A 26,794-nucleotide genomic window follows, 5' to 3' on the forward strand; every position below is an offset into this window, starting at 1 on the left:
GTGATTCCGGCCCCCCTGCCTCAGCCTCCTGAGAGGGCAGAACTACGGGCAGACACCAGTTTCCCCCTGGCACTAAACAAGAGCCGGATCCAAATTTCTACCACAGAGGGTCCAGGCGGCACTGCAACCCCGGCTGTAGCTCAGTGGCCCATGCCGCGAGCCATCCCACTTCAAGATCAGTCCCTCCCCAGACCTCTCCCAGTGCAGCTGTTGGCCGTCATGAACCCCCATCTGTCCCCTGCCCCACGCAATTGCGCTTCTCCGTTTTACCACATCTCACCTGTTTAAGGCTTATTATTTAGTTTCCCATCATGCTCCCCGAGAATGCTGTTCTCTAAGCAGGCAGAGTGTCTTTTGTCTCTGGCCTGTGCCCAGGATGTTGATGGGTACTCAGTGAGGATTGGTTGGTTTGCTTGAATGAATGAAGGAGTGTTGGAGCCAGCAAATGAATGAACACACCAATCCCTGACAGGGAGCCTTCAACCTACCTGCCTGAAAACCAACCTCTCCCCTGCCCTTCGTAGCCTTCCCTCCGTGGAGCTTGAAGCTGGGCATGCTGGGGACCATGCAGAGGGCTGGGGCCGGAGCCCGCAGGGCCTCCGACTGCGGGCCTGCACCCTACCGGCCCAGGTGCATTGCCAAGTTTGCCCAGGTGGGTGGGCGTCCATGTTGTGTGCTCTGGAAGATAGTTGTGGGGTGGCTGGCTACTCCCTGGGGTTGGGGAGGACCTGGGGCCCAAGGACTAACTCCAGCTCTTTTGGAGTGGATGTGTGTATACAAACGTCTGTGTAGGTGAGAAGATGAGGCCCGGGTGACCTGACCAGGGTCACCTGCTGAGAACGTTAACAAAGAACACTGGCCTTCAAGGACAGTGCTTGGTCACTCCCCACAGCTTGCCTGCAGGGTGGAGCACTGTGCATTGGAGTCATGGCCCTTACTCCCCCGTCTTTCTTCTTCCCATCACCACCAGTACGTGGGATCCTTTCCTGTGGATGACTTGGACACACAGGAGGGTGTGTACCTTGTGCAGCAGCAGCTCTGGGCACTGCAGGTGAGGGACTTGGGGAGCACAACCCAAGTCACTGTGGGCACTGTGACTATCAGTCCCCCCAACACACACGTCATTCAGATGGGCACAGGAAGCCCAGGAAGGGTGGGGCCAAAGGTCTTCTGAGAGGTGACCGGTAGTTCCAGGCTTCAGGACTCTTCCTAGATGCCTGGGACCCATGCCCCACAGGTCATAGCAGGACTGTTGGGTGTCTGCACCCAGGCCTCTGTCCCCGGCAGGGGTGTCAGAACTGGCTGAGCAGCCTTGATGAGGGCCACTGTGGCGGGACTAGGAAGTGACACCTGCCTTTGCCAACTCTCTCTTCCCCCCAGGACTGTTCCAGACGCCGCGCTGTCATCCTGAAATTCAGTCTTCAGGGTCTCAAGGTCTACAGTGGGGAGGGCGAGGTAGGAGGGGTAGGAGCCAAGGCAGTGAGGACCAGATGGGGTCTGGTCTTCTTACAGTTTGCCCCATGCCCCCCTAGCACAAGCTTGCCTAGCCCTCCAGAATCTTCTCTAGAGGCCACCTTCTGTCCTAAATATCAGGGACAAACACCCTATGAGACTTTCCAAGTGCCTGGTCCAGCATTGGCTGGTGGCTGTGGACACCGTGGGCTAGAGATGGAAGGGAGCTCTTGCATGCTTGTCTGTCCCTCCATGGCTACGCACTCTACAACAGCATGGCTGCCTACTGACTGCCAGGCCAGACTGCAACCCACAGCTGCAGGCCTCTTATGTAAGGCCCAGTGCTGGGTGTGGTGGTGCCCTGGGGTCCGACATCACCTGCCTGAGGCATGGCTACTGTCTGACACGACGCCAAGAGACGTGGAGAGTGAGTGGCAGAGCCAGGATTTGAACTCCCAGCGTCCTACCCCAGATACCAGTGTAGAACCCCAGGACCTGCCGCCACTGCCCCTGTGTGGTTCCAGCTAGAGATCACTGACTGGTCACTGTTCTGTCCCTCAGTTCTGTAACTTGGGGTGGCCATCCTGACCTACCTGTCTGACAGGCCCAGAGCTATGAGCGCGGAGGGCTGGGGCTTGGCAGGCCTCTGGGGGAGAAGGGTCTCTTCGCCCTCAGGCCACTGCCACACAGGTGAGTGAGTGAGTGAGGCCTGCTGTCGTCACCACGATGCCCCCTCGCAGGTGCTCCTGATGGCCCATGCCCTGAAGCGTATCCTCTACACCACCTGGTGCCCAGCTGCCTGTCAGTTTGCTTTCATTGCCCGGAACCCGCGTAGCCCAGCCAGCAAGCGTTTCTGCCACCTCTTTGTGGGGAGCCAGCCTGGAGAGGTACCTGAGACCCGGAGGAGGGTAGTGTGCCCTGAGGGGGTAGTGCTGTCATCGGGTGGCGGCGGTGAGTCCGTGCCTCGCCACACTGGCCTTCGGCTCTTCCTCCTAGGACTGTGTGTAGTAAGTCCGCACCCTTGACATCCCCTGCACTAGCTGGGACTTGCCTCTGCTGTCCTGGCTCATTCCCACCACCCTTAGCCCAGCCCACCGGTGACATGAGCCACACTCCAGCACAGGGCTGTCCCTGATGACACACGACAGACACTTGAGTCCTTTAACAGCAGAGGCGTGGTCCGGGTTTTGAGCTGTTCCTAGGTGACAGGTCCCATGTAGCTCTGTGTAGCAGACATGGTAGTCATAGGCAGGTATACTCGAGGTCAAGGCTGGTGTGGTCACTGTGAATGACAGACCTGTGGCAGCCTGTCTGTCATTTAGTGAGTTCCGGCATTTGGTCCCACCTCTGGATGCGGACCCTGGGTGGCAGGTGGCTGAAGCTAATGGTTCCAACAGCCCGGGTCTGGAGTATGTGAGGGAGTGATGGGCTCCATGTCTTCAGTGCCCCATTTCATTAACTCCTCAGAGGGTTGTGGGGAGGTGAGGATGAAGAATCAGGCACATGGCCTCCATGCTCCACCCTGGCTCACTCAACAGCTCCTAATTAACAGGGCTGGGGCCAGGGCTCTTAGCTACTCCTCCTGGGGGTGTTGAGGGCCTGAGCACTGGGAGGATGGTGAGTCTGGTAAGGAGTGCTGTGGGTCCAGGCTTGTGCTCTCTGCTCCCAGCATGATGCCTGGCACAGAGTGTCTTGGTAGTGAACGGACAAGAGAAAGCTGGTAGCAGAGGCTGCATGTGGTGAGATTTTGAGGGCTAAGTAGGAGTCTTCCCAGGAAGTTTTGGGAGGGGCACCAGAAACCAGCGGGCCATTTGCAGCCCTGAAGAGTGGACTGGTGCCTGAGGAGCTTCCCAGGAAGCGGCTGCAGCTGAGCCCCCCTCCTGTCCTAGGTCCATATCCTGTACCTGCTGCTCTGCCGCTCCTTCCAGCTTGCTTACCTCTCACAACACCCTGAGGAGAGGGCGCAGCCTGAGTCCTGCCTGGGGTCTGTGGGGGACGTGTCCCCGAAGCCACTCTGCAGCCCTGGGGCACCCCCTGCCCTAGTGCGAGAGCCCTTCACCCGGGATCAGCTGTCACAGAATGTCCACGCCCTGGTTTCCTTCCGGCGAATTCCTGCAGAAGGGCCCCTGGGCAGCAGTGGGGTATGCACCACCCCAGTCAGGAAGCGGATGGGGAAAGGACCAGGGGCTTGGGGTTGGTTGTGTTGGAGGGGTGGGCTTCTTGCAGGGTTCACCTGGGCTCAAACAGATGGATCTGAATCTGCCTGCCCATAAGCCCCTCTTGGTGCCTTAGAAGGAGCTGCCAGAGCCTGAGGGCCGTGGGGGCACCCGTCACACCCGCCTGGGGAACCCCTACTGCTCTCCCACACTGGTGCGCAAGAAGGCCATTCGCAGCAAGGTGATCCGCTCCGGAGCCTACCGAGGCTGCACCTATGAGATGCAGCTGCAGCTATCAGCCCGGGAGGCCTGTGAGTTGGAGGAGGAGGCTGGCTGGCTAGTGGACTTGGCAGGGGGTGGGCGTTCATGCATGGTTTTTTGAGGCTGTGGCCTTGCCCCCTTGTACCCACCCTCCCCCCATGGTTGCCTGTGCATGTGAGGGTGCATCAGGCTGGAGGGCAACTAAACAGCGGTGTATGGACTTTAACTGGTGAGTGCAGAATTTCTGTTGGGGGACCAGATGTGTGACAGTTGGGGAAAAGGTTTGGTGGGGAGACAAACCATGGGATAGGGGGTGTGTGGTAGAGGAACAGGTCTGGCCTTGGGAGGTTCCATCGTGCTCCTTCTGACCTTTGTGGTCTCCATAGTTCCAGCTGCATGGGAGGCATGGCCCCGCAGCCCTGGTGGTCCCTCGTGCCTGGTGGAGAATGAGGGTAGCCTGACAGAGAACATCTGGGCCTTTGCTGGCCTCTCCAGGTAAGGGAGTTCTGTCCCTTGGGTTAGATATAAAAAACCTGAGGTAGGCCCCTTGTCTTGTGTACTCAGGGTGCATAGACAGAGTGTATGGGCTTTAACTGGTGAGTGTGGGATGCTCCCAGCCTAGTGACCTGAGGCCAGGGACTTCCTCTGCCTGAACTGCAGTTTTCCAGAATGTAAAATGGGGCTAGGGAGAAGAGCAAGACACAGGTGAAACCCTCAGTGTCCAGCCTGTCACTGCCAGCCTTCCTGAGGTTTCTCAGACCTCTCCTGACCAGGGCCTTGACATCAGCAAGTCGGGTCCCCAGAAGGCCTTGAGTTCCTTCGAATTCTGTTCACTGAGTGGCTGATCTGGTTCAGAACTTCTGAGAGCACATATGCAGTCCTCTGCCACCACCATTAAGCTCTTGGGGCTAGTATGTCCCTGATCAGGACAACGGTCTGGAGTCTGGGGTCAGACTGGTGGCCTTAACCTTGGCTCCTCCCCCTAGGTCCTGTGCTCTTGCCCTGCTGCGGAGAGATGTGCATGGGGCCTTCCTGCTGTGGCCAGAGCCAGGTACTGGTGACCAGTGGAGCCTGTCTGTCCGGACCCAGTGTGGGGTGGTGCCTCATCAGGTCTTCCGGAACCACCTGGGCCGGTACTGTCTAGAGGTGAGACTGGGGTTGCCCTGAGAGGCTTCCAGCGCCACCCCGACGCTGGTGTCATCTCTTGAATTTTTACTCTGCCCTTTTCCAGTCCCTGGGCTCCTAAGCCCACCTCACTTCATCCTGCTCCCCTGCCAGGTGCTCCCTGGCCCCACCCCTCCTCCTAGTCCACTCCTGGCCCTGCTTGCTCTGCTTTGGTTCTTTTGGGGTTTTGTTGTTGTTTTGTTTTGTTTTGTGACAGGGTTTCTCTGTGTAACTCTGGCTGTCCTGGAACTCAGTCTGTAGACCAGGCTGGCCTCGAACTCACAGAGATCCACCTGCCTCTGCTGGTGACAGGAGCTATGTGGAGACAGTAGGTTGGCAGGACTCATCCAAATTGGAGTGAATATCCCCAATTCTCATTTCCTCCATTTTCTCACTCTGTCATCCGACCTCGTTCCTTACGCACTGGCCTGTCACTGCAGACGCTTGATCTTTCTTTTGAAAGACTGTGTCAGGTGACTGGAGCTCACCATATCCACACCAGCCCTTACTTCTGTTCTTGCTGGCTGAGTGCTGACCACAGAGTTCAGGGAGAATCACTGAGGTTCCTGCCCACTGAGGCCCTCCCTCTAGAGGGAGGTTAACCTTTCAGAGGTTACCTCTAGGAGAGCTGACCTAAACGCACCAAGCCTCTGAGTCCTGGTCTGTCTCCAGGACTGGGCTGGCAAGGCTTTTACATGACCTCTGTACTTCCAGGCCAACTGCCTCAGTCCTGCCCAGACTGGGAAGAGTGAGGAAATGGTGACTGGGTCCATGCTTACTGCACATACCATCTTTCCGAATTTATCCCTCCACATGATGGGAGACCTGGGTAGGGGTGGGGTGCTGCTACATGGCATGAGCCATGGAGCAGGGGACCAGAGCTGCCGACCCTTCCTCCTCAGCACCTGCCAGCAGAGTTCCCCAGCCTGGAGGCCCTGGTGGAGAGCCACGCCGGGATAGAGCGCAGCCTTTTCTGCCCACTCAGCATGGGCCGTCTCAACCCCACCTATGAAGAGCAAGATTGTGGTCCTGAGGGCAGGCTCCCCCGGACTCTACGGCCCCTCAGCCATGCCAAGTCCGAGGCAGAACTGCAAGGCCTGGGCTAGGACGCAAGGCCTCAGTCCCCTGGTGCCCAGCCTTGCCTTGGGCCCTGGGCTGCGGCAGTCACTCTGCCCTTCTTGCACCCCACTCACTGGTCACCAGCTTCAAACAGGTCACTCTGCTCCTCGATCAGTCTTCCATCACTTCACTGCCCATGGGAGGGGAGCTCTGAGGTTGGAGATGGAGATCCCAGGGCTTCTCCCAGGACCTAGGGCCAGCTAAGATACCAGGATGAGCAAGCAGGTAGACTAAGGGTCTGGCAACTCTAGGTGACTTTGGGTGGTGCCCATTGCCAGGTTCCCACTGTCCTCCTAGTGCAGAGGCTTTCGCAGCAGTTCGTGGATGTGGGCACAGCCTTTGCTGGAGGCGGCTGAGCCTGTGTTGGAGGGGAACCCTAGAGAGCTCCCATAGGGAAGCAGATGCTTAGGGAGTTGCAGGTTTACCACCTCAGCTCATTTCTGGGTGTCACTCCACCGAGTGGCCCCCGCAGTGAGCAAACTGCCGTTTGGTAGCTGCTTTGGGAAGCCACCTCCTGCTGGCTTTAACACAGTGCCGACCACTGGGCATGGCTGGCACTGGTCTGCTCATCAGCAAGGCAGCCCCACTTACAACGGAGAACTAGTACTAACCCAAACCCCACAGAGGAGGGTGTGGCTTTATCAGGGGGAGGTCCAGGGGCACATTCTAGAGGAAGGCAGTGGCCCAGCCAGCAATGACAAATCCAAGTGTCCCTTAAGTCACCTCAGCATAATATATGAATCTACCCAAAAGATCAGACTTCTTAATCAGCTGGTGGTGATGCACACCTTTAATCCAGGGAGGTGGATCTCTGAGTTCGAGGCCAGCCTGGTCTACAGAGTGAGTTCCAGGACAGGCAGGGCTACACAGAGAAACTGTCTCAAACAAACAAACAAACAAACAAACAAACAAAAAAACAGACTTCTTTTGGAAGCAGAGGTGTAGGCACAGGTGGAGAGGATGTCTCTGTTCAGTGCCTTGAAGGCCACAGGCTTTGGTGGAAGCCACAGGTTTGGGGCTTTGGGATCCCAAGAGAAGTGGGCAGCCTCTATAGAACAAAGAGAAGACAAAAGCATGTGGGAGGAAGAGGCAGGCCAGGCCTGGTGCTTCCGGCTTCCAACACCCCCATCCTCCCCGCCCCACACACTAGGATAAGCCCTTAGTTAAGGACATTGTCATTTCTTTCAAGTGACATGTCTCATGAGGGATGGAGAGAAAGGACAGGAGATAACACCCCCCCAAACTGAATGTGGGTGATATTCCTTCCATGGCTGTTTCCACTGGCATCCCCACTCCCCAAGTAGGGCCTGGTCCCCAGTGGGAACAGAGGGATTAGCATATCCTGTGCCTAGGATTTCAACCCCAGAAAGTTACACCTAAGGAAAGCTGTCAACTAACTGGTCCAGACTTCGGGCCAGGGCTCACCTCCAGGAGGGTGTCCATAGTGTGAATTGCTGATGTGTACAATACCAGGGGATGTTCAACATGTCCAAGGGACCAGCCTTCCACATACCCTTTAATATTTCTTCCAAACCAAACAGTTTGGAGCCCATGTGTTCAGACTGTCTTAATTACAGACCATAGTTCTGTCTTTGTTCAAACCATCAAGCCCCACTGTGTGGACTTCAAGATAAATAAAACACATTTCTTCACAGTTTATTGCAATTCTTTGAGTGGCTAGATCTTCATCGACATTTTCCTGGGTTTTTTGTTGTTGTTGTTGTTGTTATTGTTGTTTTGTTTTGTTTTGTTTTTTTGCCAAACATACCACAGATGGTATGGAATGGTGAGCCTGACAGAGGTCCTGGCCACCAAGGTCCAGAAAAAACTGAATTGAGAAGTGGGGCTTGGTGGAGAGGTCTTCTAAGAGAGAGATCTAAGGACTAGTGAGAAGGCTCAGTGCTTTCTGTCACACCTGCTGACCTGAGTGTGATCCATTGGACCCACGTGATGGAAGGAGAGACCCATTTCCTGCAAGTTGTCCCCCAGCCTCCACGTTCAGTATTCACCCGTGCATTCATGCAAGTGCACCCACATGTAGACACACACACAAAGTGCACCCACTTACAGACACACACACACAAAGTGCACCCACGTGCGGACACACACACACATACAAACACACAAAGTGCACCCATGTGTGGACACACACACACACTTAAAAAAATTCAGACTACTGATATCTTGGGCTTGCTTACTGCCCCAGCAAAGCATAACAGGCCTTCACACAGCCCAGGCCTGCCTAAACCTGATCTGAGCTCCAGTGAGATCTAAGATACTTGTCCTGACTCCCTACAAGTGACAGAGGATCCTTTTAAAGATGATCCACAGAACCACTTCATTTGTAGTCACTGTGTGTGTGTTCCCTTCCAATGTTAGTTTTCCCTACTAGTTTGCAAGAGGGCTGTCTTCCCAGCGCCTGTCATATGACTGACATCATGGTGTTTCTGCAGAGGAACCCACAGGAGCATTGCAACTGGGTGGTTGGTGGCTTAGACTGGTCCAGGAGGTTAGGCTGTGTGCTCTTCCCAACAGAAAGACTATCTCCTAAAGTTTTTGGCTTTTCAATTGTTTTTTTAAAATACATTTATGTTTGAGGCCCGCCTGGTCTTCAGAGCGAGTTCCAGGACAGCCACGGCAACACAGAGAAACCTTGTCTCGAAAAACCAACCCCCCCCCAAAAAAAAACCCCAAAACATTTATTTATGTGTGTGAGCCCCCTTGCAAGAGTCAGTTCTCTCGGTCCACTATATAGGTCTCAGGGGTAGAACGCAGGCCATCACGCTTGGCAGCAAGCACCTTTCACTAGCTAAGACATCTCGCTGGTCCAATTTTCATGTCTTTTAAAATCTGGACTCTTTTTTTTTTTTTTTTTTTTTTTTGGTTGTTGTTGTTGTTGTTTTTCCAAGACAGGGTTTCTCTGTGTAGTTTTGTTGCCTGTCCTGGATCTCGCTCTGTAGAACAGGCTGGCCTCGAACTCACAGAGTTCCGCCTGTCACAGATTCGCCTGGCTCTGCTGGGATTAAAGGCGTGCGCCATCACCGACCGCCCGGCCAAAATCTGGACTCTTAAGACTGGCCCTATCATCCAGCAGCTTCACAGTCCTACCAGTGGACTGTGGACTGTGGACAGCGAAGTCCTTGTCACCCTCTCAGTCTCTAACCCCTGAGGGAGGTGGAGTCAAGCATGAGTTCCAGGTCTTAGCTTGGCCACCTCTGCCCAGTTGCTGAGCCTCTGGGCTGGAGCTGCAAGGCCTGGGAGAGAGGCAGGAGGGTCAGGGCCGCCCCAACCACCGGGTGCATCCCAAGCGGCTAGCTTGCAGCCCGGCTCTCCTTCGCACTCAGCGTTCCGCGGTCCGCCCTGTGACGCCACGGACGTTGCCTGGCAACGGCGAACGCCGAGACGGCGTGCACGAGCACGAGCGCGGCCCGGCCAGCTCCGGGGCTCGGGTCGTGCGGCGGCGCCTGCAGCGCGGATCCCCCGTTCCCCGCCCGGGCCCGGCCTCAGGGACGGGCGAGCCCGGGCGCGGGAGGCGGCGGCCCGGGCTCCAGCCCGGAGACTTGTCCGCCGCGCCCCTGCTGCTCCCAGCGCGCCCCGCGCGGAGTCCTGGTCCCCGGCTGTGGCCCCGCCCCCGCCGCCAAGCCCCGCCCCGCGCGGGCTCTGGTTCCACCCTCTGGACCTGGCCACGCCCCCGGGGCTCGTGGGGCGCCATGGCCTCGGAGTCCGTGAAGGTGGTGGTACGCTGCCGGCCCATGAACCAGCGCGAGCGCGAGCTGAGCTGTCAGACGGTGGTGACGGTGGACTGCGCACGCGGCCAGTGCTTCATTCAGAACCCGGGAGCGGCCGACGAGCCCCCGAAGCAGTTCACCTTCGACGGCGCCTACTACATGGACCACTTCACAGAGCAGATCTACAACGAGATCGCCTACCCGCTGGTGGAGGTGAGGGTGCCCCGAGACTGCAGGGCCAGGCTCGGGGCTCCCCGAAGGTGGAGACGGGATAGGTGGGTTAGCCCAGCCCCTGGCGCCCAAGCCAAGCGAGAAGGCACTGGGCACAGGTGGATAGCGGCAGGTTAGTGTGAAGGCTTGCCCTTGGCTGCAGACACCTGGAACCTGTCTCCAGTGTGGTGTCCCCATTGAACCCAGCGCCCCAGCTGGTCCACACCCCTGTCCTTTGCAGCCTTTACCAGCATGTCCTGACCTTCATCCCTTGCAGCCCCTTAACCACAGACTCCAGACCCAGGCGCCCTCCCCCCCCCCATCCCCGACCCCCCCCCCCCCCCCCCCGGTCCTCTGCCCTCATTCCAGACCTGCAGGATCCTGAAAGCTCCAACCATTTTCCCCAGCCTCCTTCCTTCCCAAGAGTCTCAAGATTCTTTTCTGTCAGGTGGTGGTCCACACTTGCTCCCATTTCAGCCCCACAAACAAAGTCCTCCTTATTGCACTCTCCTCTCGAAACTCCTCTTTTTAAAGAGGGAACAGTGTGTGTGTGGGGGGGGGGGGCTTCCCTTTGTCACTTGAACATGCTCCAGTGTCTGAGGTTCAGAAAAGTTCTGCTGCAGGGAAACCCATTGACTTCGTTGACCTACCATTCTCAAAGCGTTTAACATTGATGCTTTCAATTTGATGGGCAGGCCCTCTCTCAGCTGTTGCACCTCTCCTCCCTGTTGAGAGGGCTGATGTGTTCCAAAGCGTCCATGCTGCCTGGCGCTGAGCCAGGAGTAAATGCATCATTAGAATCTAGGGTCAAGTGTGTATCTGCTGAACTCTGACCCTACTCCCAAGGCTTTCTGACTGGGGATGTAGACCACAGAGCACACGACAAGAGATGATTCCCTCTGAATACTGAGAGGACCATGGACAGTGCCCCAAGGGGACAGTCCCAGTCTCTCAGGATAGCTCAGTTGTCTAGCTGTTGGCCTGGTTTTCCAGGCTAGAAGAGACCCAAGAGGTCATCTGACTGGGTCCCTCTTGTTTATCAGGTGTCTAAATCTCCATCAGGTAAAGGACTAGCTCTTGCTTCCATGTCTTCAGTGGCTGAAGTTTGTGTATCCAAAGCAATCTGTTCCACTCTTGGTTCTTGGTCTTCAGAGTGTCCCATCCACTCCGAGGCCTCCCAGGAGTTTTCAGTCCTACCGTTGTCCCAGGGACCCTGCAGAGCATGGGCGTTCCTCTATCCAAGGTTGGCATCTTGAAGATTTGAACTCGTGTTCTTCCTCGGCCTTGCTTTTTTCTAGGGCTGTCTAGGGCTGTCAGGGTGAGGCCTCAGCGCCTTCTTTGTGGATTACACAGTGTCCAAGCAAGTCCCACCCCGAGAGGAAGACACTAAGGACATAGTGACAGGCCTGTTGGATCTCTCTTCCAGCTTTCTCTTCTGAGTCCCACTGTGCAGAACTATCTCCAGACACTCCCTAGATCTCAGATTTGATCCATTCATTCATTAATCCACTCACCCATCCATGTAAAGAAACACCAGCGTCTCCACCGTGAGCCCCCAGATTGAGCATGGGGAGGGCCTGTAAAGGCCATAGGACTTGCCCTCATCAAGGTCAAAGGGAGAAGCAGCTAAGCTAACTGTTAGCAATCGGTGGTAAAGGGGTGGGGGGAGCATGGGGAGGCCAGCAAACCTTGGAAGAGATGGAGGGGAGAACAGAGAGAGGCAAGTCTGAGATGGGACCTGTAGGATGCTAGCCAAGCAGGAAGGTGGGAGGCCGTCGGGGAAGTCTGGAGTGTAGTGTCAGCTCTTCACAAGAAGAGCTGGAGTCATTCCTGAGGCCTGAGGAGTCATGGAACAAGTTAGGGACAGTTCTGGGTCCCTGTGTCCAGATTCCATGCTCCATCTCCCGTTAGAGAACAGTATGGGAAGCACATGCAGGTAACGGCCCCCACTGCTTATGCCAAGAGCAGGTGTGCTGGTGAGACCAATGGCTGGGTAGACCATGGGCCTGCTTGCTCTGTCCCTTTCCAGGGATTTCTGGCAGGTCGCTTGGGCTTTCTACCCGGGATCCTCCCTCAGCTCCTATCCCATGCTCTCCCTATGCTTCAGATCCACTTTCTGCCTTTTCCCTTCCAGCCTCCATCCCTTCCATCCAGGCTCTGTCCCTCATCTTCTGTCCCTGACTGAGCTTTTCAACTCTCCTGGGGCTTCCTTCTCCACACCCACCCTTGGCTGACTCCCATCCCATCCTGCCTGATCCAGCTTCCTCTGCCCCTTTAACCAGGAGCCCGGCCATCCCATCTCCTGCCCCTGACAGATTTCACCAGAGTTACCTCTTGATGAATTTCTTCCGGTTGACCTGGTGCCGCATAACCACAGCTTCTGCCATGACCAGTCTGAGGAGGGTGGCCCCGGGTCCTTGTGCAGAAGCAGTGGTAGAATGTTTACCCTTGGAGATGTTTGGGAGGGAGCATACAGAAGACATAGTGCAATTTAGAACAGTTGTTTCCACTTACTAGAAGGAAATATGTAGCATGTCTAATGTGCTGTCATGAGGATTCTTGCTGAGGATAACACCAAGTTCAAGCTCATTGCTGGGCTGGGAGTACAGCTTAAGTGTGGAGCCCTTGCCCAGTTTGTGTGATGCTCTAGGTTTGATCTCAGTACACACACACACACACACATCGATGAATTTTTTTTTATTACTCTTCCGCTCTTTGGGGGCCCACCACCCAGCTCCCAAATAAATCACACGGAGGCTTATTCTTACTTATGAATGCCCAGCCTTAGCTTGGCTGGCTTTTATCTTGCTCTATTTCGGTATACCTTTCTTTACTTCTTACTCCATGGCTTGCTGTGTAGTTGGGTGCCTGGTGCCTGATGCCCTCTTCCTTTTCTTGCTCCTTAATCTTTTTCTCCCAGAGTTCTCCTTCTATTTATTCTCTCTGCCTACAGCCCTACCTATCCTTTCTCCTGCCTAGCTATTGGCCATTCAGCTCATTATTAGACCAGTCAGGTATTTTAGACAAACAAAGTAACACAGCTTCACAGAGTTAAATAAATGCAACATAAAAGAATACAACATCTTTGCATCATTAAACAAATGTTCCACAGCATAAACAAATGTAACATATCTTAAAATAATATTCTACATTTCCCCCTTTTTTGTCTAAAATAAAAATGAAAGGTTTTAACTTTAACATAGTAAAACTGTGTACAACAAAAACAGTTACCAAGTAAGAATTACATTTGCAATATTCAGTCCATTTGTATTTAGCAAATTTAGAGAAAACACTCCACCATCCATCCCATCTTAGTGACTCCAAAGTTTTATACCTAATTTACTTTCTATCATAAGGAAAATTGAAACTCTAATTATTTAGTCTTTAACTCCATCAGAAACCCAGAAGGATGTAATATTACCTAACAACAGAGACATCTTGCTGCCTTGGACAGTCATCCAAAGTTCCTCTGCAATGTTGGGGCATCCATCTTAGCCTATAGGCCTAGAATATCTGGCAGACTTTCCATTGAAGCAGGAAATTTGAAGGACTGTCCTGCCTTGTATTGGCAAAGTTCATCAATTGCTTTCTTCTGTTTCCTGCAGAAGGTCTGGCAGACTCTTCTGTGAAGCAAGAATCTCAAAGGACTGTCCTGTCTTGTCTTGGCAAAGTTCAACAGTCTTTTTCCTGTGTGTCCTGCATGTCCAGTTTGTATAGCATACTGTCAGGCAGTCCAGGCAAGAGCAGTTTCTTTTCCCAATGGCTAGCTTTGCCACAACAAAAGCAAACTCCATAAGGAGTTTCTCAGTGCCCATCATCTTCTCTGAAGTAAATTGGTGCTGCCAGGAACAGATGTGTCTCATTGTCATGAAAATGACAATGTTAACAAAACATTTTAAATGCCATATTCTATAGGTCTTTGAAGTGTTTGAAGACCATTTATCTGAAATATATCTCTGTAGGATCTTGAAAACATGCCTAACATATCTACAAATTTGATTGTCATAAATGACTAACTGCTAACCTGTGTTTCTAGATTATCCTAAATAATTTATAACAATTTTCAAAACTAGGATTTTACCTTACATTTTAAAATGAACTTCAAGGCTACAATACCTTAAACAAGAGTAGAAACATATATACAGTGTAACAAAAATAACTTTAAATTTGTATCAATGTACTATATTCCACTAAATGATAACGAATATCTATAACTCACCAAATAACCAAAGACCACCCATCCCTTCTCTTGGGAATGTGGGTGTCGTATTCTTCAGACTGTTTCTTGTTGTCTGTGGGCAAAGACATCTTTTATGGGTCCCTGAGAAAAACTGAGATAATGGCCAAGTCCTGGGTAGACCAGTTATAACCTTTGTTGATAGATATCACCTGTCAAGTTTCAGGAAGTCTCCCTTGATCGCACCTGATCCATATTAACCTGGAACAAATCCACAGCCTCTTGTTTCCTGTGGAAACAAGCAAGACCTCTTATCCAAAGCATTTTTGACTTCCATTTGACAAATACATTTTTTGAGTTCCATTTTAAAGTTAAGGCATTCTAAAAATATCTAAGCTGATTTATTTCATCAGTCCCTCTTTCAATCCCATGTCTCTCAACAGCTGTCATTTGCTTGTCAACCATCAAAAAATTCAAAACCAACGCAATAACATACAGGATTCAACTCCCTGTGTATTTCCCATCTTACATGGCTTTTTTCTTCTATATTACTTTTATTCTCTCTTTAAAGACTTTATTATTTTTAAACTATTTCTTTCTACGACTTTCTATACCCATTTTCTTTTCTTTCTTAAGCCTACGCCATTGGAACCTGTTTAGAGGTGTTTTTCTGTCTGGATCTCTTTTACTGCATATTGTTTAGCCTTTTTTGACCTTGTGAGCAAACTTTAAACTGCTAAGCTACAGCTGGGTCCTCCAAGCAGCCCTATTGGCTGACTCCGCCTGCTTCTAGGTTCCTGAGAGCCAAGCCTAAAACTCAACCTTCCTGGCTATGGAATGCTGGTACCTGGCACTGTGGCAGGTGCTTTTACTTAGTTGCTCTGCTGTATATCAGAATTTCTTAAAGGGGCCATGTCTTTTTATTTATTTATTTATTTATTTAAAGCTTTCTCAGGCCTTATGGAAATTCAAGCTCCACTTTGGGTGCAATTTTTTTTTTTTTACTCTTTTCTTCTTTGGGGGCCCACCACCCACCTCCCAAATAAATCACACAGAGGCTTATTCTTACTTAAGAATGCCCAGCCTTAGCTTGGCTTGTTTCTAGCCAGCTTTTCTTAACTTAAATTATCCTGTCTACCTTATGCCTCTGGGCTTTTATCTTTCTCTATTCTGTATTCTGTATTCCTTTCTTCTTTCTCTGTGACTGGCCCCTGGAGTCCTCCTCTCCTCCTTTTCTTGCTCCTCTATCTTCTCTTCCCAGATTTCTCCTCCTGTTTATTCTCTCTTCCTGGCAGCCCTGTCCATCCTTTCTCCTGCCTCGCTATTCAGCTCTTTATTAGACCAATCAGGTATTTTAGACAGGCACAGTAACACAGCTTCACAGAGTAAAACAATGCAACATAGAAAAATGCAACACATCTTTGCATCATTAAACAAGTGTTCCAGAGCATAAACAGATGTAACACATCTTAAAATAATATTCTACAACAGTCAACAGTTGATTTCATGAAAACCCACTAAATTTCATAGTTTAATAAGACAGAATGGGGCAACAGTACACAGTGACCAATTGGTGGACATTGGGCCCCTGCCTCACATGTGCTTGTCCCCTAGGACTCCCCAGGTATCAGTTACCATGTCAGACTTTTTTTAAAAAAATCCTTGTTTCATCTTAGAAATATATCTAAAGTTGTTTTCTACTTTATCGGGGCAATGCTGTTCTATGGAACATACTGGAACAATGGAAATGTTCTGCATGTGCACTTACCAGTGAGGTACCCACTAGACACAGGTGGCAAGGGGCACAGGGAGGAGACTGGTACCACGGAAGACCTGAACATATTAGTTACCTCTGCGTCACTGTGACCCAAATGCACAGAAGTGAGGATGGGAGGGAGTGCTGTGGCTCACTGTTTCAGGGCTCAGTGCATCAGGACCCCTCACACAGCCAGTCAGCAGGCAGATGAGCTAGAACTAGGGAGTGGGTTACAAGCTTCAAAAGCCTGTTCCGGTAACCTGCGTCTGCCAGCTGAGCCCCTGAAGATTCTGCAGCACCCCCAAACAGTGTCACTCAAGACATGACCTGTGGGGGACACTTCAGATTCAAGCCATAATAATTTTTTTGTTTGTTGTTTTGTGGGACAGGGTTTCTCTGTGTAGCCCTGGCTGTCCTAGAACTCACTCTGTAGACCAGGCTGGCCTCTAACTCACGGGAGATCCACCTGCCTTTGCCTCCTAAGTGCTGGGATTAAAGGTGTACACCACCATGCCCGGCTATAAAAATTTTCAATTAAGTTAAGTTTAAATACGTAAATAAAGCTGTTTTACATAGCAGACTTGAGCCACATACACAGTTTTGGCTCCCCCAGGGGTGGCCTTCTAAAAACTAAAAGGAGTGAAATAAAACTGATTATAACAGAGTTAATGTATTTTATGTTAATTATATTAAGACTGTGAAGTCTGTAGCTGGGCATAGTGGTACACTCTTTTAGTCCCAGCACTCGGGAGGCAGAGGCAGGCAGATCTCTGTGAGTTCAAGGCCAGCCTGGTCTACAGAGTGAGTTCCAGGAGAGCCAGGGCTGTTGCACAGAGAAAGTCTTTCTTGGGAAAAAAAAAAAAAAAGACTGTGAAGTCTGGTATTTTATATTTAAAGCCATCTCAAGTCCAATCTTTTTTGTTTGTTGTTTTGTTTTGTTGTTGTTGTTTTTTGTTTTTTCAAGACAAGGTTTCTCTGTGTAGTTTTGGTGCCTGTCCTGGGTCTCGCTCTGTAGACCAGGCTGGCCTGGAACTCACAGAGATCCTCCTGGCTCTGCCTCCTGATTGCCTGGATTAAAGGCGTGCGCCACCATCACCTGGCTCCATTCCAATCTTTAAAATGAAGTGAAGGGCCGTTATGGTAGGTGCACACTTATAATCCCAGTACTTGGAAGACAGAGCCCAAGACATTCTAGGCCAGTCTGAAACCAGAGAGAGCAAAGAGGGGCCAGTGGAGATGTGGCCCGTCCAGCGTAAGCCCTACATAGTGGCCTCTGCTTGTAGTTCTAGCTCCTGAGAAGGTGGAAGCAGGCTATCAGTAGTGCAAGGTCATCCTCAGCTACTGATTTTGAGATCATACTGGGCTGCAGGAGCTCCCCTCCCCACACAAATAAGATGTACAGCTCAGGGGTAGAACACTTGCCAAGCATGTGTGAAACCCTGTAAAAAGATAAACTCAGTTCCCCAAGCTGCACCAGCACCTCGCCAGTCTGGCTCTTGGCTGCCCCGGAGAATGGAGCGTCTGTCGTGTGACTGTGAATGTTCCTGTAGAGTCCCTTCCCTGGACTCGGGCTACAGTGACATTCCTTCAACTGCTTCATCTTCTCCAGGGGCGTCATGTGACTTTCCCTCTATAGCTCCATGTGGGTTTGAGAAGCCTGGCACAGGGTTGGGTCCTTTCTCTGAAGCCACTTGTCCCCATTTTAAAGGTCCCACCCCTGCATGCAGCCCACCACCTCTGAGGAGCTGCAGGACCCCAGTGTGGTCACAGTTTTCCTAGATTGGGTGGACTTGCCCATTTCTACTGCAGAAAAGGAAGCACTTGTCCTCTGCCGGGGTGGGGACTTTGACTGGGTAGCAGCCAACTTGTGCCAGCAGCATTCCTGTCTTGCTGACAACTGCAAGTTAAGGAAGAAAGGTTTTGCTGGGGTTCACAGCCCGTCACTTTGGGGAGGGCATGGTGAGAAGTGTGAGGCAGATGTCGCAGTCAGGAAGCAGAGGGAAATGAATGTCACTGCTCAGCTTTTCCCCTTGTTCGCCCTGGAACTCCAGCACACGGGCTGGTACTGCTGTTTAGGGTGTGTCTTCCCACCTCAGTTACCCTGACCTTGACTTCCCACCTCAGTTAACCTGACCTTGATCTTCCCATCTCAGTTAACCTGACCTTGATCTTCCCACCTCAGTTAACCTTGACTTTGACTTCCCCACCTCAGTTAACCTGACCTTGACTTCCCAATCAGTTAACCTGACCTTGATCTTCCCACCTCAGTTAACCTGACCTTGACTTCCCAATCAGTTAACCCGACCTTGATCTTCCCACCTCAGTTAACCTGACCTTGACTTCCCAATCAGTTAACCTGACCTTGACTTCCCAATCAGTTAACCTGACCTTGATCTTCCCACCTCAGTTAACCTGACCTTGACTTCCCGATCAGTTAACCCGACCTTGATCTTCCCACCTCAGTTAACCTGACCTTGACTTCCCAATCAGTTAACCTGACCTTGACTTCCCACCTCAGTTAACCTGACCTTGACTTCCCACCTCAGTTAACCTAACCTTGATCTTCCCACCTCAGTTAACCTGACCTTGACTTCCCAATCAGTTAACCTGACCTTGACTTCCAAATCAGTTAACCTGACCTTGACTTCCTACCTCAGTTAACCTGACCTTGACTTCCCACCTCAGTTAACCTGACCTTGACTTCCCAATCAGTTAACCTGACCTTGACTTCCCACCTCAGTTAACCTGACCTTGACTTCCCACCTCAGTTAACCTGACCTTGACTTCCCACCTCAGTTAACCTGACCTAGATACCCCCTCGTAGACATGTCGAGAGATTTGTTTCCATGGTAACTCTCAGTCCCATCAAGTTGACAATAGTAACCATCGCAGATGCCCCATAGTTAGTTCTGCTCCCTGTAATCCCAAGAGCCCTGAGGGCAGGGACTGTGGCTACCTTCTTCAGCTCCCTCTCCCTCTAACCAGAACTGGTTCAGTTCCTGAAACAGGAAAGACAGCTAGGACCTGCGGGTGAATAAAGGGATCTATGAGAGAGTGGCTGTAGAAGTGGTACCCAGTTTGTCTTCTTTCTCGGCCTCCTCATCCATACCCCACTCCCAGATGCACCTGCCAGAGATGGACTCTCCTGTGTCCCCTTGGCCTGGATCTGCTGCAAGCTGCAAGAATATGAAATAGAGATTCAGCTGTATATGATAAAGCTGTACCTAGAAGAATCAAGGAATTCTTCTAGCAGAGAAGTCAAATGTCAAGGAATATTTGATGTTATTTGGCTTTTAATATTGTCAGCTGTCTTCTGCTATGAGTTTCTTGTGCACTCATACACTACTAGGCCACAACGGCAAACAGTATAAACTTATCAGACCTACTGCTGATCTGAACTAGGTAACACCCTACAGAGACAACGCCTGTCTCCTTCCTAAGCCTAGGAGACAGGCAGATTGTAGATGCATAGCTTCCTCTTCCTGTCAGTCACCTGTCACCTGTCCAGGCCTCCTCAGCAGCAGCTCGACTTCTGTCCTGCCTCTGCTATACAGAAGGCCTTGTCTGGTTCTTCCCACGCCTTCCTGCTTCCTTTCTTTGACTCCCTCCCTTCACGATTCTCTGGACTTCTGTCCTGTGTACACCTCCCTGGCCTGGGTGAGAAGCATTGTGTCTGCCTCCCCACATTCCCGGCAGACATTTAGCAAGCACCTGTCCATGCCTGCACTTGCCGTACCTAATACCTGAGGTGATTCAGCTTTAGGAAGGGGCTGTGTTCTCATCCTTTATGACGGGTGAGGAGACTGAGAGTCCATGTGCCAAGTCCAAGACCAGTCCAGTAAAGAGTGGAGATGGGCTGAGGGTGTGGCTTGGTGGTAGCGCCCTTGCCTAGCATATGTGAGACCTTGAGTCTGAAGCAAAACAAGCATGGAGATACAATTTGAACCAAGTTGGCTCCCCAGCACAGGCTTTTAGATAACCCCACCTTGGCATGATGTTTAACCCCATCAGACCATTGTTTGAGGACAGAGTGGTGCCTTGTTCCATGGGGACCCTGGCAGGGCACTGGAGTCCATGGGCTTGGGGACCATGGTGCCCACCTGGACCTGTCATCTGAACACCTGACCTTGGTTCCCTCTCATACAGGGTGTCACTGAGGGCTACAACGGTACTATTTTTGCTTATGGCCAGACTGGCAGTGGGAAATCCTTCACCATGCAGGGCCTGCCGGATCCCCCGTGCCAGAGAGGCATCATTCCCAGAGCCTTCGAGCATGTATTTGAGAGTGTTCAGGTATGGGCCTCACATGGGAAGAGGTAAGGCTAGGTGTCACAGATGGCCCCCAGGGTACCCGTGACAGAGGCATGGACTGTGGGTTGCAGTCAGAACCTGGTCCTGACTCTGCGTGGGTCAACGGAGGCAAGTCCTAGGTTCTGAAAAGATCAGGGGTGAAAAACAAAGCCGAGAAGAGTGTTGGTTGTGTGTTTTTCTCCTGCTGTCTTTGAATGTTACAATTCACTTGACATTCTTGTACGATGACTCTGAACATGTGACAGGAAGTGGTTATAACAGTCACGGCTCCCCCATTTATTGAGCAATTACTAAAGACCAAACTTGTGGGAAGCCCCTTGTATATTAATCTCATGGACCCCAGACTGGACAACTCCCAATTGTGGTGGCCCTAGAGGCTCCCGCTCTTCAGCCCAAAGCCAACTTGGTCCAGGTGGCAGTCACTGAAACTGTGACAGTGGTTTCTCACCTGAGTAGGGTGGAGGTTTCCATCTCCCTTCCCGTGAGGTTTGTTTGGCAGCACATTTGGATGGATAGCCATAACCCAGCTTGGAGGTCTGAGGGTTCTGGAGCTGGAGAAGAAGGTTTGCCAGCAGGACAGGCGGGGTAGGGTTGGGGTGAGGGCCCGTGTGGCCTGATGTCTCGCTCCTCCTCCATGTCTCAGCTGTGGAGGCCTGAGCAGCAGGTAGGTTTGGTTCTAGCCATCTTTTCATGCTCTGCTTCCTGCAGTGTGCAGAAAACACCAAGTTCCTGGTCCGGGCTTCCTATCTGGAGATCTACAATGAAGATGTCCGTGACCTGCTGGGCGCTGACACCAAGCAGAAGCTGGAGGTGGGTGCAGAACCCATGTGGGGTGATCAGGAAGGTCCCAGGAGAGAGGCTAGTATCAGACGGTGCTGGGACTCAGGATCCTGCTGCCTCAGTTTCCCTAGTACTGGGACCATGGACAAACATCACCATGTCCCGTCAGAGTGGGGCCTTTTGAACTTGAGTCCTTAGAGAACCTAATGCGTGGGCTGTGTCTGCTGCCACCACACAGGCTGGATGTTACCTTGAGCAAGGCCACCTCTGTTGAAACAAGGTGGAGTTTTCCAATAGATTTCTATTTTAGAAAACATTTCCACTGGTAAAAATTATTAGACGGTCTAAAAGAAGGGATGAGTTACTTACTATTTACTGGCTCTTCAGGTACATTTTTCCACTTCATTTTTGAAGTCATCTTGCTGGTGGTTGTTGTCATCTCTAATTTACCAGAGTGGAAAGGAGGCTGAGAGAGCCTCAACCTGTCCAGGTTCTATAATGCAGCAAGTGGCTAAGCCTGGACTTGAACCCACGTCTCCCTAACTGAAGGGTTTGAACTTCAAACACCTTATTTTACTGATGTTTATATGGCTAGGATTCCATCATCTTGGTCCACTTTGAAAAGGGGTATTGAGAATTGAAGACTGTAAGCAGAGCAAGCCCTCGGCCTAGTGCCAACACCCGCTGGGTGTTCAGTAGGCGAGCTTTAGAGAAAAACCCAGCAACGACAGGGGGCGGGCAAGTGGAGCCCCTGAGGGGCAGAGTCAAGGACAGATGAACCACGCTCATGGCAGTGAAGATGGGCTTTGGCTTAGAGAGCCTCAGGCACGTTCTGTAAGTTGTCCTCAGTCTCCTCAAAGAACGGGTTTAGGGTGGAGAGTGCTGCTTCCTAAAGGTGGAGGCAGAGCTGGAAGACACGTGAGGGTTCTGTCCAGATAGGCTGGACCCGCATGACTGCTGGGGGCACCCAGAGAGGTCAGGAAACCTGCCGGACTTGGCTTAATGGCACAGGCTATAATCCTAGAAGTGGGCAGACTGAGGCAGGGGGATTGCCAGTTCCAGGCCAACCTGGATCACATAAGGAGACTGCCAAAAAAGAAAAGAAGGAAGGAAGGAAGGAAGGAAGGAAGGAAGGAAGGAAGGAAGGAAGGAAAGAAGAAAGGAAAAAGAAAGAAAGAAAGAAAGAAAGAAAGAAAGAAAGAAAGAAAGAAAGAAAGAAAGAAAAAGAAAGAAAGAAAGAAAACATAGAAGTAGGAAGAGAGAGAAGAGGGAGAGGGAGAGGAGAATGAGTGAGCAAGGGGGAGAGAGGGAGAGGGAGAAAGAGAGAGAGAGGGAGAGAGAGAAAGAGAGAGAGAGAGAGAGAGAGAGAGAGAGAGAGAGAGAGAGAGAGAGAGAAGAGAAGAGGAGAGGAGAGAGGGAGAGAGAGAGAATGAGCAAGCAAATACTGCCAGGACTAGAAGCCAGTGAGAGGGCATGGAGTCCCAGCTGGGACCCTTTGACCTTGGCCTTGGCCAGAGGTACTGGTCTTGCTCCTGCCTGGGGCACTGACAAACCGAATGGCCTGCTCCAGGGAGAAGAGGCCACTCTGAGATGCTGCCCCTCATGTGTGCTGGGATACCGCTGGATTTCCACCCCCCCCCCCCAGCCATAATGCTTATGATCTGGCCAAGCCTCCACCCACCTCACCCCACCCCAACTCCGCCCCAGGGTCCACTAGGAAGCCAGTAATTCCAGCTTTAGGAGAGGGAGGATTAGTGGTCCATGGATTGTTTTCAGCAAAGACTTACTGGGCAAAACCCATGTGTACCACATGCCAGGTCACACACTGTACTGGACCCTCCTCCTCTCCTCAACTTCCATCCATCCACTCAAGACCCCGCCCATCCTCCTGCAGTGGGCTTTGCACAAGCCTAGCGGCTCTTTGCCCTCCCTGCCAGGAACCTCTACCACCAACCTGCAGCATCCGCCTCACCAGAAGAGGGTGTTGGGAGCCTGTAAGTCGTGACTCACCCTCAGCCGGAGAAACAGGCAGAGGAGTTGGGTGGGGGCTGGGACCTCCAAAAGGCTAGCCTCAGGGTGATAGCCCTGCTGCTCACAGACCTTCCAACCAACTTATGTGGGTGCCATGGGGACTCTATCCTTTCCTGGCTACCCTGGACCCTGGGAAGGCCTCGCTCAGGGAGCCCACTGCCTTGGGGGCTGCAGGTGATAGACGACTCAGCGGTGCACACCCTGCAGGCACTGGGTCTTTGATAGGCTGCTTTGTGGGTGATAGGCAGATGGTTTCATGTACGCGTAGGAGAATCCTGTTCTCATCCTCTATGATTCAGGCGCCTATGTATAACCCAAAGAACACACAGAGTGGGGATGGATTGGAACCCGACGCTCCATAGCGCAAGCTCTTAGCCTGTGGTTAGCATAGGGCCTGGTATGTTTTATAATTAGGAGTTATTCAGTCAGGGAAGGTCAGCAGGAGATTTGGGGAAGCCAGCTCCCCTCCCCACCCCCAAACCAGTATAAATACTGCCCCACATCTCCACCCAATAGATCATGGAGTGGAGTAGAGTCTACAGGGGCCTCCCAAAATCCCTCCTGAGCCATGTCTTGGGGAGAGCTTATGAACATCCCTTCCCAGTTGGACACTAGTCATAGCCATGTGCCTGTGCCCCTCTCCATCCCAGCCATAGCACAGCTGGTTGCCATGGAGACCTGGCTCTGGTCTCTTGGAGCCTAGATGAGCAATTACTGAGGGGAGATAGGATGTACAGCTGTCAGCCATCACTCAGCACCTCCCCAGGACCAAGTGTTGCAGTGGGTGTGGGTGAGAGTAGTGGGAAAGACCCCCGAGGGTGTCAGAGATGAGGGGGCTGGTTTTGCCTTCTGAGGTTATTCATGCTGAAGGCAGCATCCCTGTCCTCTTCATGACCTGCTTCCACCGAGCCCGCTAAGGTACCACAGGCCTGTTTCCTTCTTAATTTCCATGTAGTCTACAGAAATGGGGGTTTATCCCTATTTCATAGTTGAGGTGACTCAAGCCTACAGAAGCGAGCTGATGTCCCTCATCTAGCAGGGTTTCTAGCCTGAGTCCTGTTGAATAAGTAGGAAGGTGAATAAGTATGCTTTTTAAAATAGGGTCCTGGGCTGGAGAGATGGCTCAGAGGTTAAGAGCACTGCTTGTTCTTCCAAAGGTCCTGAGTTCAATTCCCAGCAACCACATGGTGGCTCACAACCATTTATAATGAGATCTGGTGCCCTCTTCTGGCCTGCAGGGATATGTGCAGGCAGAACACTGTACACATAATAAATAAATAAATCTTTAAAAAAAAAAAAAAAGGGTCCTCTCCCACCCTTTTTTTTTTTTTTTTTGAGACAGAGTTTCTCTGTATAGCCCTGGCTGTCCTGGATCTTGCTCTGTAGACCAGGCTGGCCTCGAACTCACAGAGATCCGCCTGGCTCTGCCTCCTGAGTGCTGGGATAAAGGCGTGCGTGTGCCATCATGCCTGGCTAAATAGGCTCTTGTTGTTGTTGTTATTGTTGTTTTTTCAAGACAGGGTTTCTCTGTGTAGCACTAGTTGTCCTGGAACTCACTATGTAGAGCAGGCTGACGTAGAACTCAGAGATATGCCTGCCTCTGCCACCCAAGTGCTGGGATTAAAAGGATGCACCACCACTGCCCATCCTAAATAGACTGTTTTTAACAACAAAATTTTTTTTAGATGGATTTATTTTTATTTTTACACGTATGAGTGTTTTGCCTGTATGTATGTTTGTATGTTTCTATATGTATGGATTTTGTTTGTCTGTGCACTGTGTACATGTCTAGGCCCTCCAAAAACCAGAAGAGGCTGTTGAGCTATGACACCCTGGAACTGGAGCTATAGATGGTTGGGAGCCATCATGTGAACAATGGGAATTGAACCCAGGTCCTCTGCAAGAGCAACAAGTGCTCTTAACCACTGAGCCATCTCTCCAGCCCAGTATACTCGTTCCAAGGGTGACCAGACACTCACCAGACCTGCTGTGTGCCCCCAACTGGGCTCTAGATCCTGGGAGTGTAGTGGGACCCATGTAGTCCGCTTTCTGGGCCCTAAACGCTGCCTGCCTCTGTTTGCAGGAGCCTGTCCTTTGTACCCATCCTCTATGACTCTCTTTATCCTGCTTCTGAAGCCTCTGCCACCGGAACCCCACTAACAGCCATATGGCTTTCAGCAAGTCATTTAACCCTTCTGTGCCTCAGTTACTTATCTGTTCCATAGAGCCAGCCCCAGTGGGACTTCACACCCAAGCAGGTGGAGCTAGCCTGTGTCCCCACCGGACTCCTGGGACCCCTAGAGCAGACGCTGAGTCTTCTGGGCTCCAGTCGGCGTGGCCGCTTGGCAGGCAAACACTTGTTGATCTGCTTTCCTTCCTTCTCCCAGCCAAGACACAGTCTTGCTGTGTAGCCCAGGTTGGCCTCAAATGTGCAGTAGTTCTGCCTCTGCCCACTAAGTGCTAAGATTACAGACGTGCCCTGCCGCGCCCAGCCCTTCATTCCATTCTTACCAGTGCGGTTTTCTTTCCTCTTGAGAAATTCTGCATTCACCGCTCTGAGTAAGCAACAAAGCTCCTTGGCTGCCTGGGAAGGAAGCCGGGAACATCGGGGGCATGCATAGCTTACTCGCTGCCATCTCCGAGGGCTGAGCTGAGAGCCTTGTGGGCTTGGGCAACAAATGACTCTCCACCTGCCATCATCCAGGAGTCAGGAAACATTTCCATTGCCCCAGTCATATCAGAAGAGGGAGTATCAGAAGCCATGTGGACAGGACAAAGGAGATACATTCAGAGCCCTGGGTGCCAGCCCCATCATCTTCCAGAAGCTGAGGGTCCCATGCAAAGCTTGTCTGCCTTACTTTACTGAATCTTTACCATGCCCATGAAATAGGTGGGTCATACCCATTTTCCAGATGTGCATATTGAGGTTCAGGATGTTACTGACCCAAGAACCTGCAATGGGTGGGAGGCAGGAGTAGGTTTGCAGCTGGCTCCGCTAGAGTGAGCCCCCTGCCCGTTACAGGATGGTTTAGGAGTGCACAGGTAGCCTGGACAGGGCCCTGCCTTTGGGTTCATTAGAGATCCTTGGTGATCTCAACCTCCCCTGCTCCTCTCTGCAGCTGAAGGAGCACCCTGAGAAGGGTGTGTATGTCAAGGGGCTGTCCATGCACACGGTGCATAATGTGGCCCAGTGCGAGCGCGTCATGGAGACCGGCTGGAAGAACCGTGCGGTTGGCTACACCCTGATGAATAAGGACTCCTCCCGCTCACACTCCATCTTCACCATCAGCATCGAGATCTATGCCGTGGGTATGGGGCCAGCTGCGGGCAGAGGGTGGCCCAGACATTCTGAGCCAGGTTCCCACTCCTGCTAGGAGGGCATCTCACCTCTTTGGAGCCTAGAGAACTGGGGAAAGATGCCCTTAACTGCCTGAAGGAAGCAGACGAGGGTCCTCCCTGTTCTGGGACCTGTTTCCTGGATCTGCACCAGCAATCTCAAAACTGGTAGATAACACTGAGTACTTCCATGTGCCAGGCAGCATGCACCCATGATCTCATTTATTTCTTCTCAGCTCCCATGAGCTAGTAGCTCACACTCCCATTTTACAGGTGAGAAGACTGAGTCTCAGAGCTGGGGCTCGAGCTCAGT

General features: G+C 51.8%; 2 protein-coding genes across 5 annotated transcripts in view; both read left to right on the plus strand.

Annotated features, from left to right (window-relative positions):
* The first annotated feature begins 541 nt into the window (after positions 1 to 541).
* Positions 542 to 7,806, plus strand: Sh2d5 (SH2 domain containing 5). Its single transcript, XM_059256215.1, has 9 exons — positions 542 to 652; positions 971 to 1,051; positions 1,381 to 1,455; positions 2,193 to 2,339; positions 3,342 to 3,593; positions 3,745 to 3,919; positions 4,256 to 4,364; positions 4,856 to 5,015; positions 5,936 to 7,806. The coding sequence occupies exons 1-9, from the start codon at positions 554 to 556 to the stop codon at positions 6,137 to 6,139; spliced, it is 1,302 nt and encodes a 433-aa protein (XP_059112198.1). The 5' UTR covers positions 542 to 553; the 3' UTR covers positions 6,140 to 7,806.
* A 1,899-nt stretch (positions 7,807 to 9,705) lies between these two features.
* The window catches only part of Kif17 (kinesin family member 17), a 40,420-nt gene continuing 23,331 nt past the window's right edge, over positions 9,706 to 26,794 (plus strand). For 2 of the 4 annotated variants that reach the window (XM_059255266.1, XM_059255267.1), the window contains exons 1-4: positions 9,706 to 10,093; positions 20,170 to 20,316; positions 21,043 to 21,144; positions 26,265 to 26,454. In XM_059255266.1, the coding sequence (XP_059111249.1) occupies positions 9,863 to 10,093; positions 20,170 to 20,316; positions 21,043 to 21,144; positions 26,265 to 26,454 (670 nt within the window). In that variant the 5' untranslated portion in view covers positions 9,706 to 9,862. The remainder of the gene's footprint in view (positions 10,094 to 20,169; positions 20,317 to 21,042; positions 21,145 to 26,264; positions 26,455 to 26,794) is intronic. The other 2 variants (XM_059255264.1, XM_059255265.1) reach the window with 1 other exon arrangement.

This window comes from Peromyscus eremicus, chromosome 2 (genome assembly GCF_949786415.1).
Source record: "Peromyscus eremicus chromosome 2, PerEre_H2_v1, whole genome shotgun sequence".
Classification (NCBI taxonomy): Eukaryota; Metazoa; Chordata; class Mammalia; order Rodentia; family Cricetidae; genus Peromyscus; species Peromyscus eremicus.